Genomic DNA, 13,215 nt, shown 5'->3' with positions numbered 1-13,215 from the left:
ACAGTTCTTTGGGGGTGATTGTGGAGTGGGTAGAAGAGGGCTATGTACAGGGGAGAAATGGAAATGTGGTGAGACCCTTAGCTTGATCTTTGGTAACTGCTCAAGTTCCCTGAATCTCTGAGGAAGCCAGACAAATCTGTTATTTAAATTAAGCAAACCTTCAAGGAAAAACAGCAGGTGCCACCCAAGAGGTGAACACCTTCTGCCTCAGTTTGAAATGGTCTCTCATGTATGTGCACTTTTATTCTTCACCCAGGAAGAATTTTTCTTTATTTCTTTGACTTTAAAAATAGAACGAAGACAATTAAGAGCTCACTGCAGACAATCAGGAATGGCGTAGAAGACAGACTACCTTGCTGGCAGGGTTTGCAGTTTAGAAAGAGATGCAATTGAAGTGCTGCCCCTCCCAGAACACATTCAGAATTAGTCTCCCATTAATGGATCGCTTCAGTAGAAACAACAACATCAAGTTAAACTTTGGAATGCCTCAAAATATTGAAGGCTGAAGACTGGGCTCATTTTCAGAAGCGTTTGCTCTGTACTTGCCCCAGAAGGGAGAGGAAGCGCCTGTATTGAACCAAATGGACGGAAGGGGGGTTCTCTGTTCCACTTAGCCTTTGGGAATCATCATCTGGCTCTTAATAGGTGCATGCAATCTTTGAGATAGAAAAGTTCGCACTACCCGGTCTTTCTTTTTAATTGTGGCATTCCTTGCTTGGTAAAAAAAAAAAAAAAAAATCTCTGTGAGCAAGAAATGAGGCTACGTCTGTATTTTTCTTCCTTCTTCCCCCACGCTGTGGAGTTGCAGGCGAATTGTCATTAGCAGCAGCTCGAAGCTCGAGGTCAAAGGAAAGACACCACCTAACAAAGGAATTGATCCGGGCACCTATGGAATTCTATAATCAGGCCCATATTCCAGACGCACGCGTCCCCCGCAAATCGCCTCTGAAATGTAAAAATTTAATTTGTCAACATGCTTGCATCATATCTTCCATCACTGTCGAGGCGGCGGCCCGGCTCGGGGACGCGGGGCTGCGGGCGTCAGGCCCGCTGAGAAGAGACGATGGGCCCTGATTAGGGCTCACTCTGGCTGGAATTGTCTGGGACAGCTGGGCAATCAGATTATTAACTCTGATACCAGATACTCTATCTCTTCACTGGGATTAGCATGAAAATTTTGATATGGATCGATAAGCAATCTTTCCTTTATAAAGAATCCCTGCAAGCTTCATTAATCTGTGTGTATGTTTATGTCAAGGAATTAAGACGTCTTGATTACTGCTGGTTCTCCTCTTTTTAGTTCTTTGGGAGGAAAATCTCATATAAATTTATTAAATAAACCACTGGACTGCTTACCTCCAAGAAAATTGCGTCTTTCTCCTCATCCAGCCCTTCGACTCGGCCAGTCTTCTCCAGTGGGGACTTGGGGGGGGGGGGGAGGGGGGCTTTTCTGCACACTGACAGGGACACAGGCCTAGGTTGAGACCTCTCTTCAAGTGTGCTTTACAGATGTTCAGCCAGAAGCTCACCGCAGCACCATGGTGGCCCGTCGGGGGCTGGGGGCACCGGGGGCTTCTCCTGCTCTGTTTCAAATGGGGCTGGGTGCTCCTGACTTCCCTCCTAGCTCCTCTAGGTATGGTTATTTGGAGACGCAAAACTGCCTCATAGCAAAAAGAAAAAGAGTGGAGGTTCATCCTTTGTATAAGTAATGAGTGAGAACTAAGTGCACATCCACGGGGTCTGTTAGGGCACGAATCAGAGCATGGGCCGTGGCTGAGGTTGGCAACGCAAGGCATTCAAACAGCCCCAGAGCCACGGTGTGGCCTTCTCGGCCCGCCTGGCTTTCCTCTGTGTCCTATGCTGCCGAGGAATGGACATCTCCTGTCTCTGCGTCCTTCTTGTTTTGGGGTGCCTGAGGCTCGGCACCCCGCTCACGGGGCTTGCTAGGACGACACCGCAAGCAGAGCGATGGAGAATGGTGAGCGTCTGTAGGGAGGGCGCCCCTCTGCTGTTACCTTGGCTGGGGCACGCAGAGCGGCAGCACAGATCTTAGCCCGAAGCACGGTTGCCGGCCTGACGCAGCCCAGCCACTCCGGCGTCACCGGGACCCTTCACCCTGGCGATGCCGGTGAGGGGCTGGCCGCACCCCCGAGGAAGGGCAGACAGGCATCGCCCAGCAGCTGCCCACGCTCCTGGGAGCTGGCGTGCTTTTTTGGTTTGGGGCTTTCTGACGTGGCCTAAAGACGCCCCAGTCAGACCACACAGCTAGCTCTGGAGTTGCACACGAGGACTCAAGAGAATTTCATATCCATTTGCATGACATTGCTTTGTTTTGAAGAGAGGGCATTCCTATAAAATTTGTATAATTCAATTAAAATGAATGACAGTTGGAGATAGACTCAAATGTGCCGTAAGGTGGAGAAGCCTGGGGAGTGTTGTGTTCTGGAAGGTGAGGGGCAAACAAGCCTCTGGGGGCCTGGGGCCACGGTTGGGGGGCTCAGGGGCTCTGGGGAATTGTGAGGTCCCGAGCTGCAGGACGGAGGGCACAAGGCGAAGCCGCTCCATCCCCGGGCGCCGCCGGCTTCATCCACAGTTAGCTTCAAAGGAGCTCACGTGTGGCCGCCGCTTGGCCGACGTGCAGTAAGTCATGGATGGAGGAAGTCCTGAGGCCCAGGTGCACAGCTCGGTGCTGGGCCCACTGTGAAAGTCAGGCTCCAGAAGGCTGGAGGAAAAGAGCTTGAACGTCCTCACCCCCCAAAATTGATAAACATTCAGGGCTTTAGACAATACATGATGTGTACCTCCTCAAAACAGCATGATAAGCACAACTGTTACTATCACTTCAGATCAACTTACATGTGTAAAAAGAAGTGTGGAAGTACACTTAAAATGCAACGTGCAATACATGCCTCAGCCATTACAATTACTCCATGAGTAAGGAAGGCATGGTCGATCCTGCTCTTAAGTTTTGGAATTTTAAAGTAGCTACGGCCCTTTCCCAGAAATATGGAAATAGGAACATTTTTATATTGAGCGAGGAAGCTTACAGACTGAGTGATAATGGTATCTCCTATTCATGACATTTAAAAGCAAATGATACATTGCTGAGCAGCCTGAAAATGTTCTTCTTGTGTTTTGTGAGTTCCCACTTTGCAATTTATCACAAGTGACTCATGAAAGTGCGTTTCCAAATCAAAAAGAAAACGTATACATTTGATTTATGTTTTTTGTGGTGAGGAGCAATTTGTAGCTAATGATCACAAAAGGCAAATTGGCACACTGTGCGTCTTCAGCTTCCCAGAGAACTTGGTAATTTTGACAACAAAGTTAACACAGCCAAACAGCTTTAAAATCATTTATCTGTTTAAACCAAGCTTTCAAAGTATGAAATTAGAATCCTAATGCTATATTCCCTGGTGAACAATCTCAATTTTTCCCATTGAAAACTGCCTTAATCTGATCTAAGAAGAAAGGTACTATTATTTCCTATTATAATTCCACAGCAATTTTTCTTTTGTTTAGCTTCTCAAATTATTAGTTTAATACGAGAAATCATTGGCATGATTTTAATTCCCTGAATAACATGTTGATGATAAGAGACAATAACACTATTGCTCACGTGACTATTTATATTCAGAGTTACAGTCTCTTTACTTGGAAAGTAGCAATATGTTGTGGCCAGGTATTTGTTTCCCTTCAAAAAGAAAGCCTATCATTTTTTAAAATTAAAATTTTATTTTTACTGGTCTTGGTCTTTGGACTCTAGGCCTGGACACTGACCCTAAACAGCTTTTTCTCAGAGCTGGTACTCTACGGAGCCAGAAAATCCATAGAATAGCCAAAGGAGCCGCTAATTTCTATGCTTCACGGTGTGGAAACACTGAGCTGTGAGGAAGTACGTTTTCCTCAGAAGATGTGCACCTCAGGAGCACATCTGTGCACTAGTCAGAGCGCGCAGAAGCCTTGGGTCTGTTCCCCACCCGTCGGTGCCCAGCGCCTGGCTTCAGGTTCAGGGAGGCTGGCAGGAGAGTGAGCCACGGTCTTCACCAGCGTGTGGCACACAGGGAGAGGACGCAGACGCCAGGGCTGGGCGCGGAATCCCGCTTGGAGTGGCCCGGGCTCTGGAGGAGCGGCTGGGCCCTGCCCTCCGTTCTGTGTGTGAGCACGGCACGCAGGCAGAGCCAGCACCTTGAGTCGAGGCCCCATGGGCATCCTCTCGGCCCTGCGGAGCTGGGCGGCTCCCCCAGTCAGGATGCCCACCCTCGGGACACCACCGCCAGCTGCCACCCTCGGTCTCCCCTGTGCTCCTCGTCTGCTTCCTGTCCTCTGCCTTGAGTGTGTTTCCGAAGTCCTCGTTTCTCATGTGTGTGCGCCGCAGACGGAGGGCGCTGGGCCCGGGGGTCATCTCTGCACTGCTGTGTGAAGCTGTGCTTGTGTCTGTCTGTCTGTGTAGACGCTGACCGGTAAAGGACATACTTGATCATGAAGGTGCCGCCAAAGTAACACAACGCAGGTACCAAGCAGCTGCACTTGTTCCATAGTCACAACCGCAGAGGGGCCCTGCTGTCCTCCTGTACCCTAGCTGGCCCCAGCCCTGACACCAGCCCTGCCCCGGCCCTGGCCCAGTCCCGGCCCTGCCTCGGTCCCGGCCCTGCCTCGGTACCAACTTGCCTGCCCACACCGGCCCTGCCCGTCTCCATAGTTGGGAGCCTTGGCACGGGTGGAGGCATCCCGGGGACCGAGTCCCCTGCCACGTGGTATTGCGGTGGCCTCTGCTCTCCAGCTGCTTCTTGTCAGAGCCCGGGAGCTGCCCACCTCTGTCCTCATAGCTCTCAGGACAACCTCGTGGCAGCCAGGTGAGAAGTGGCACTCAGTGAAGCAGGGAAATCTCCCAAGGAGGGGACGAAGGGCGGCTTTGCTCCCCCACCTCCTCTCCCCTCTGCCCCCCACGCTGCACGCGGCGGCCCCCCTCCCCTCTGCCCCCCACGCTGCACGCGGCGGCTCCCCCACCTCCCCTCCCCTCTGCCCCCCACGCTGCACGCGGCGGCTCCCCCACCTCCCCTCCCCTCTGCCCCCCACGCTGCACGCGGCGGCTCCCCCACCTCCCCTCCCCTCTGCCCCCCACGCTGCACGCGGCGGCTCCCCCACCTCCCCTCCCCTCTGCCCCCCACGCTGCACGCGGCGGCTCCCCTCCCCTCTGCCCCCCCACGCTGCACGCGGCGGCCCCCATGGCCTGAGGTTCTACAGGGAGAGGGAGGGTGACGAGGGCATCAGCGGGCCTCTCCTTCTGATCACTCACCGCTGCCCTGTCAGCCTGCAGACTCTGCAGCGGGCTACCCACGGTCCGTGAACCAGCAACCGGTGAACGGCTTGCCGGGCAAAGCCCGTCTGGGCAGAAGGGCAGAAGTGGCCCCTCCTTCGAGCGTACTTTCACCTGTGGAAGAGTGTGACGTCATCGGGAACCAGGGATGCCAGCAAAGAGCAGAACTGTGCTTCAGCGGCCTCCTCTCAACAGGCAGAGACCTGCAAACCGCCTATCACAATTCTACACAGTCCTCGTGAGGAATCCCAACGGTAGGCAGCCAAATAAAATGAGAAAAAAAGGTGGGAGCAAAAGACAAGCTGAACCAAGAGATAGAAGCATAAAAATAGGCACCCGAGATTCTTAACTAAAACACAGAAAAAATGAGCTAAAAATCCAAGAAGTGGAAGAAGGGATGGACAGGCTTCGAGACAAGACACTCGGAGTGTCCCACCAAAAGGAGGAAGGCTGTAGAAAGCTAGGGGACCCATGGAGCACCGTCGAGACACTCAATACAGATGTATAGAAGTTCCAGGAGAGGGAAAATATACTGATTTAAATAAAGGTTGAACTTCTCAGTCTGAAGGTGGGACATAAACAACCTAATCCATGACTCCTAAAGGCTCACAGACATGCTGTCTCTGAAAACTGCTCACAAGGGCATACGCGTTGTTTGTTTTCTTGATAATGGTCCTTCTCACTGGAGTGGGTGGAATCTCAGCGCGGTTTTGATTTGTATTTCAGCCTTTCTTCATGTGTCTGTTGGCGTTTTTCCGTCTTCTTCTTCGAAGACTCTTCAGCCCATTTACTGCTTGGGCTCCTGGTGTCTGAGGGTTTCGAATTTTACATTTTCTCTGCACGCTGGATGTTGGGCCATCATCTCATGTGTTGCCAGCAAAACGTTTCCAGCCTGCCTTTGCCGTGAAGACACGTTTTAGTCCGATGCAGTCCCATTGAGCCAGGCTTCCTTTGATTTGCCGTGCTTCTGGATCTCTATTCAGAAAGTCCTACCTGGGTCCGGGAACCCTCGTATTTCCCCTGTAGAAACAGACAATAGTAAGTGCTGGCAAGGACATGGTCCAAAGGGAACCCTGGTCGCTGTTGGTGGGAATGTGAACTTGTTCCACCACCCTGGGAGACAGTGCAGAGGCTCCTCCAAAAATTGAGCAGGTTGCAAACTCCTTGAAGCCCAGACCAACAATGCCCCCAGAGTAAGTGTACGGGAAACTTGGTTAATTACGTGTAGTGCAGAGGTTAGTACGTTCTGATAGCAAACCATTCAGCATGGCAGGCAGGGGGTGAAAAAATAGTTTCTGTGTGGAGTTAAGGTTGTGGTTGTCCCAACTACTAGAAATGTTATGCAAGAAAGAATGCTGTAGGAGTTTAGGACACTGTGGCTAAGGTGAAGATGCTATTTTGAATAGCAAGTTGTAAACTGAGTTTTCTTGATTCTCTCAAAATAGTCAATGCCAGGAATTGGATTTGCAAGATATTATTGCTGCAAGAAACAGCTCAGATCCGGGAGGCCAGGCTTTTGGCACCACAGGGCACTGAGCCCAAACGTGGGCAGCCGACACTCAATCCACTCCCAGCAGCTTGCTGGTGCCCCCCGGTTGACCTGAGTCTTAATTGAAATGACAACCTAGATTTTGGATAAAACAAATCCAGAGAGGAAGGACCAACATGGCATAGTGATCGTGATGCAGAACATTCATGAGGCTGAAACAATGATTGCAGGAAAAAATATCTGGGGGAAATATGCCTGCTCCTCTCCCGTGCGCGGTTTTGAGACTGTGGCATTGAGTAAAAGAGGCTCTTCCTCCTTCCTCACAGCCAGATATTCTGGCGGTGTCTGTGTTCTGTAGCTCAATAATCCGCCTCTGGAGATGAAGCCAAATATGCCGAGCCTGAGGAAACTCCTGACACTCCACATCCAAAGCAACAATTGCTTCACACACACGGTCTTTATTGGAGGATTGCTTTGCAGCAAAACACTTTTGCAGTCATTTTAAGCAACAATTAGGGATTCAAACCTGATTTAGAACTCCATCACATGTAGTGTTCCCAATGCAAATGACACAAATGGGGTGAAAAATCAGATGAGCACTCAGTGTCCACCTCAGGCTAGAAAGAGCAATGAGCACTATAAACTATGTCACACTGCCTTCGCCGCTGCAGGCTGGCGGGTTTCTTCTGGAATTGCAAGAGTCCTCCTGCTTACGCTCTCTTCAAAACAAAACACATTGCAAACCTCGTAGCGTTCCCCTGAAATAAACGTACTGCAGTTTTCTTATAAACAGGGACGCATGGGCTTGTCTTTCTCACGGGCTTGTGCATTGAAGGAGCCCAGAGATCGTTTTCGGAAGAAACCTTAGACTTGCTGTGCAGAGACGGCGCAGAATCCTGTTTATCGGCGGCAAAAACAGAGCGTGTGGGTGGGTTTCCTAAAGGGTGCCCTCAGTCTACCCCTCGTAACCACACCAGCGGGGAGCCAACACCTGGACTGCGTTAATTTGGCAGTTTCCAGACTCCTCTCCTTTTGTGATGGTTGCACTGCAGTTTCCCCTCTTAGGTGCTTTTGGATGCCTTCATTCACCCGGGAGGAGTGCGGGGCTCTGTCCCACGGTGTGACTCAGCACGGTGTGACTCAGCACGGTGTGAACGTGGTCAGTTCCCACCGCTATGCAGGCATCTTTGTCACTGGGATATCAGGAATCTCCTGCTCTGGTTTATTTTGCTCCTTTTTGGGGCACCAGGTCCTTTAAAGAAACCTCACAATTCACCCTAGACACGTGCTCCCGATCTTCAGGCACCCCCCCCCCCCGCTTCATCCGACCTCCCTCCCTGCCCTCAGCCTCCCCCTCCCCCCCAGCTTCATCCGACCTCCCTGCCCTCATTTCTCCCACACATCCACTTCTCGCCCTCTTCACAGTCTTGTGACGGTGTGCGCTGGTATTCTCCTGAAATCTTTTGGGAAACAAGGGATCAGACACTCACAGAGGCTGTGTCTGGCAGCTGCCTTGGTGCTCTCAGTCTGATCAGCCCTCAGTGGAGTCTCTCGGAGGCGTTCACTGGAAGAGGTGGCATGGGTGCTTGAGGACTGGGGAGGAGCTGCCCACGGTGGGGCGCGTGCTCACCGTCCATGCTCAAAGGATGCGTGAGGACGCAGCTCAGGGCTGCACTGCGGTTCTGGAGGAGGCGCGCAGAACAGGGAGGGATCAGAGCCAGGCTCTCTGAGGAGTGTCTGTTGCCACCCAACATTTAGCTCTACAGACATACTGTGGACAGGAGCCCCTGGGAGAGGCTGAGGGACGGCCCGGCAGAAGGCAGGATGGAGCCTGGGTGGCAGGAGGAAAACAAGGGAGGACATGGGCCACACACCTTCCCTGAGCTGGGAGCCCCTCCCTGCCCCCTCCCCCCTCTGTCCCCTCCCCCTGTCCCCTCCCTCCCCCCCCCCCAGCCCTGTCGAATGCTCATTGCTTATTAAGTTGTATATCTTAACATGAGTTTTAAATATGGACAAATTCATCTCCTTCAGGTATTGAAGAAGTAGAAGTAAATACAAAGCAAGAGTGCACGTGTAAACCCATATCCACACGTAAACCAGGTGTTTCTATTTATCTCCATTTTCCACAGCTAGGGAAAATTCAGTCATGTTCCAAAGACAATTCTGAAGAAAACCATTGGCAAATTATGGATAATAGAGTCCAGTGTTAAGTTGGAAAAGTATATGCAGTCATGAAGGTTAACTGCTCCTCTTATAATTATGCAATGCTACATTCTGTGTGTTTGTGTTTAACATTCACAGGGCTGTGGAACCTATGCCTTTGCTGTTCCCCAAGCACTGGATGCCCAGACTCCACAGCCCAGGTCAGGTTGAGTCTGTGTCCTGTGGCAGCTCCCCGAGCAGCTCCCGGGCACCAGCGTGGCGGGCAGTGCTGGCCGATGGGACCCGCATCCTGGTTCCTGGGGTCATTGAGCTGTGCATAGTTAAGAGCTGTCACTCACCCTGATCCTACCCCAGTATTTAGTATTCAGTTATTCACATTCATTCAGTGATGACATTTTTATTGAAGGTTTATGTCTTAAATCTTCAGAATAGGAACGAAACATTTTATCTCCTTTCTACAGAAGTACAGCTCAATGTTTTATAAATACTTAGTGGCGGAGTATTTACACTGGGGTTGGTTTGTTAGAACTATATCAGAATGTGATTTAACATTTTGCATTAAGATCTAGAAGAATTCAGTTTGTGCCCTGTCCTGGGACCTCACCACCCACACAGCTTGTGAGTTTCCGTTTGCTGTGTGGAACCTGCCTGTGAATCCTGGGTCGTGCTCCGGGTAGGCAGGTGTGCAAATATGTCGCCCTTCACGTTACCCTTGATGGTGAGAATGACGGAGACATGAACGAGCAGTTAGTGCAACGGTCACAAGCCACACCTTTTAAAGCCACACTTTCCCACTTTTAATCCATTTTGTTTTCACCTGTGCGTGAGTCATAATCCTTATGTGACTTATGAAATCATTGGTTTATAGCCTGGTATCATCTCTTCGCATTCAACTTCAGAGGCTTTTGTAATATTGCTCAAATACAGGGGCCTAGGTGTACATGCTAGTCACAAACAGAAGCTGTTTTCCGACTAAAATGATGCAATCCAAGTTTTCTAAAATCTCCTCTGGTTAGAGTATTTATTAATAAAGAAAAATGTGACACAGTAATTGTGAAAATGTGAAAAATTCAGGCTACCAAGCAGAAGTTGATTTTCAGGATTGCACAACGCATGTTCTCATTATCAGGATGCAGAATGTTGCTGCCACTCTGGAAGTCTGTTTGGGAGTTTCATCAAAACAACAACCACAGCAGCAGCAACAAACTGAACGTGTGCCCAGCGTGGGATCCACACCGGCATGTGAGGTCATGGTGGACTTAGTCACAAGATAGGAGGTAGCAATGATCATTCTGTCTTCCTGCGATAAAATGTTAGTAACTAATAAACGGCAGCCCAGCTCTCCATAAAAGTGTGCATAGCAGCATAGAGGAAGGCACTATGGATGGAAACAGACACAGCCAGGTGGGTGAGGACAGCAGTGTGCTGGGTGCGGCCTCCTCATCGAGGCCTCTCCGCGGGGTGGAGAGTGGCTTCCCAGGGCCCGGGAGGGAGGAAGGAGGCGGGCAGGGGTGCCGGAGGGCTCAGCCCAGTAAACCACTCCCTCCCCTCACCTGTGCAGGGACTTGGAAGGCCTTAGTCCACTAGTGTTATCAACACTTCCCTTAGTTTTTAGCTCCTGCTGCCATACAAAGAAAATTCAGAACACCTTATTCCGTGGTAAACAGAGCCGGGCTTAGAAAGCCTTGGACATTACGTGTGAGTTTTCAAATAAGTATAGAATTGACTTTGTGGCAGAAAGGGCCATTTTGTCCCTGTGACTAGCACATTCTCTGCAGCACTGCTCGGGACGGGGAGGGGCATGCTGTTTGGTGGGGAGGGTGTGCTGTGTCCCCAGGGCATCTCCAGATAACGCAGTGGTCACTGGGCTTGAGTCCCAAGTCCTGCAAAGGAACATGGCCAACCTGGCTGGCCGGCCTTCCTCTGTGAGCAGGTCACACTGCCCCCTGGGTTCGGGGATGGCTGCAGTTTTAACTCAAGTCCTTCTTAGTGGGAGAGCTTCGGGTGCTCCCTCTTCCTTCCCCCTGCCCCTCCTGCTGGACCTTAATTTGGCTCACTGAGGTCTTCACGCAAAATGAAGAGGAGCTTTCGGACGCTGGCCGTGTTTTCCAGGTCTGTACCGTCCCAAATGACTTCATGGGAAATGTCAGCCTCTGGATGTCCTGTGGGAGCCGGCTTCTGGGTGTCTCCAGCTACCCAGAGCCCGACCTGCTGCGGAAGACCACCGGATGCGGGATGACCCACAGCCCACAGCCTGCACCCACCGCGGGCACGGCGGCTGAACCCCCACAGCCCCACCACCGCAGGCACGGCGGCCGAACCCCACAGCCTGCACCCACCGCGGGCACGGCAGCCGAACCCCACAGCCTGCACCCACCGAGGGCATGGCAGCCGAACCCCCACAGCCTGCACCCACTGCGGGCACGGCGGCCGAACCCCCACAGCCTGCACCCACCGCGGGCACGGCGGCTGAACCCCCACAGCCTGCACCCACCGCGGGCACGGCGGCCGAACCCCCACAGCCTGCACCCACCGCGGGCACGGCGGCTGAACCCCCGCAGCCCCACCACCGCGGGCACCGCAGCCGAACCCCCACAGCCTGCACCCACCGCGGGCACGGCAGCCGAACCCCCACAGCCTGCACCCACTGTGGGCACGGCGGCTGAACCCCCACAACCCCACCACCGCGGGCACGGCGGCCGAACCCCACAGCCTGCACCCACCGCGGGCACGGTGGCTGAACCCCACAGCCTGCACCCACCGCGGGCACGGCAGCCGAACCCCACAGCCTGCACCCACCGCGGGCACGGCGGCTGAACCCCACAGCCTGCACCCACCGCGGGCACGGCAGCCGAACCCCCACAGCCTGCACCCACTGTGGGCACGGCAGCCGAACCCCCACAGCCTGCACCCACTGTGGGCACGGCGGCTGAACCCCCACAGCCCCACCACCGCGGGCACGGCGGCCGAACCCCACAGCCTGCACCCACCGCGGGCACGGCGGCTGAACCCCACAGCCTGCACCCACCGCGGGCACGGCAGCCGAACCCCCACAGCCTGCACCCACCGCGGGCACGGCAGCCGAACCCCCACAGCCTGCACCCACTGTGGGCACGGCAGCCGAACCCCACAGCCTGCACCCACCACGGGCACGGCGGCCGAACCCCCACAGCCTGCACCCACCGTGGGCACGGCAGCCGAACCCCCACAGCCTGCACCCACTGTGGGCATGGCAGCCGAACCCCCACAGCCTGCACCTACCACCGCGGGCACGGCGGCCGAACCCCCACAGCCTGCACCCACCGCGGGCACGGCAGCCGAACCCCACAGCCTGCACCCACCGAGGGCATGGCAGCCGAACCCCCACAGCCTGCACCCACTGTGGGCATGGCGGCTGAACCCCACAGTCCCACCACCGCGGGCACAGCAGCCGAACCCCCACAGCCTGCACCCACCACGGGCACGGCAGCCGAACCCCCACAGCCTGCACCCACTGTGGGCACGGCAGCCGAACCCCCACAGCCTGCACCCACCGCGGGCACGGCGGCTGAACCCCCACAGCCTGCACCCACTGTGGGCATGGCAGCCGAACCCCCACAGCCTGCACCCACTGTGGGCATGGCGGCTGAACCCCCACAGCCTGCACCCACCGCGGGCACGGCGGCTGAACCCCCACAGCCTGCACCCACCGCGGGCATGGCGGCCGAACCCCACAGCTTGCACCCACCGCGGGCACGGCGGCTGAACCCCCACAGCCCCAACACCGCGGGCACGGCGGCCGAACCCCCACAGCCTGCACCCACCGCGGGCACGGCGGCCGAACCCCCACAGCTTGTACCCACCGCGGGCACGGCGGCCGAACCCCCACAGCCTGCACCCACCGCGGGCATGGCGGCCGAACCCCCACAGCCTGCACCCACTGCGGGCACGGCGGCCGTCCCCGGCCCGACTCCAGTGGTGCTGTCCCTCGCGGCATAGACTAATCAGTGCCTCTCCTGAGACACCCGAGTTGACACGCGGACGTGAACCTCCGGCCCTGCTCCGAAGCCTTTCTTGTGTGGGAGAATTCCAGGGTTCAACCTCGGAGGCTCCGGAGCTTCTCTGCGGTCGGGAGAGCCGAGTGCGGTTCGGCCCCAGGCCGGCGATGTCCCTGGCCCCGGAGGGCAGCCCTGGCTGGGCTGTGGGGGAGCAGAGCTGCGCTTGTTGGACGGCCGGCGCTGTTAGGGGAACGCCTTTCGCTGGG

The 13,215-nt window shown here is 54.6% G+C and overlaps 1 protein-coding gene across 1 annotated transcript; it reads left to right on the top strand.

Annotated features, from left to right (window-relative positions):
- Positions 1-9,663: 9,663 nt before the first annotated feature.
- LOC122119431 (basic proline-rich protein-like) lies at positions 9,664-12,950 on the top strand. The gene is made up of 3 exons (XM_042693477.1): positions 9,664-9,690; positions 11,085-11,705; positions 11,799-12,950. The coding sequence occupies exons 1-3, from the start codon at positions 9,664-9,666 to the stop codon at positions 12,948-12,950; spliced, it is 1,800 nt and encodes a 599-aa protein (XP_042549411.1).
- The last annotated feature ends 265 nt before the right edge of the window (positions 12,951-13,215 follow it).

The sequence above is a fragment of the Dipodomys spectabilis genome, unplaced genomic scaffold, assembly GCF_019054845.1.
Source record: "Dipodomys spectabilis isolate Male_0828 unplaced genomic scaffold, ASM1905484v1 ptg000169l, whole genome shotgun sequence".
NCBI lineage: Eukaryota > Metazoa > Chordata > Mammalia > Rodentia > Heteromyidae > Dipodomys > Dipodomys spectabilis.
This window is presented reverse-complemented; position numbering and strand designations above follow the sequence as displayed.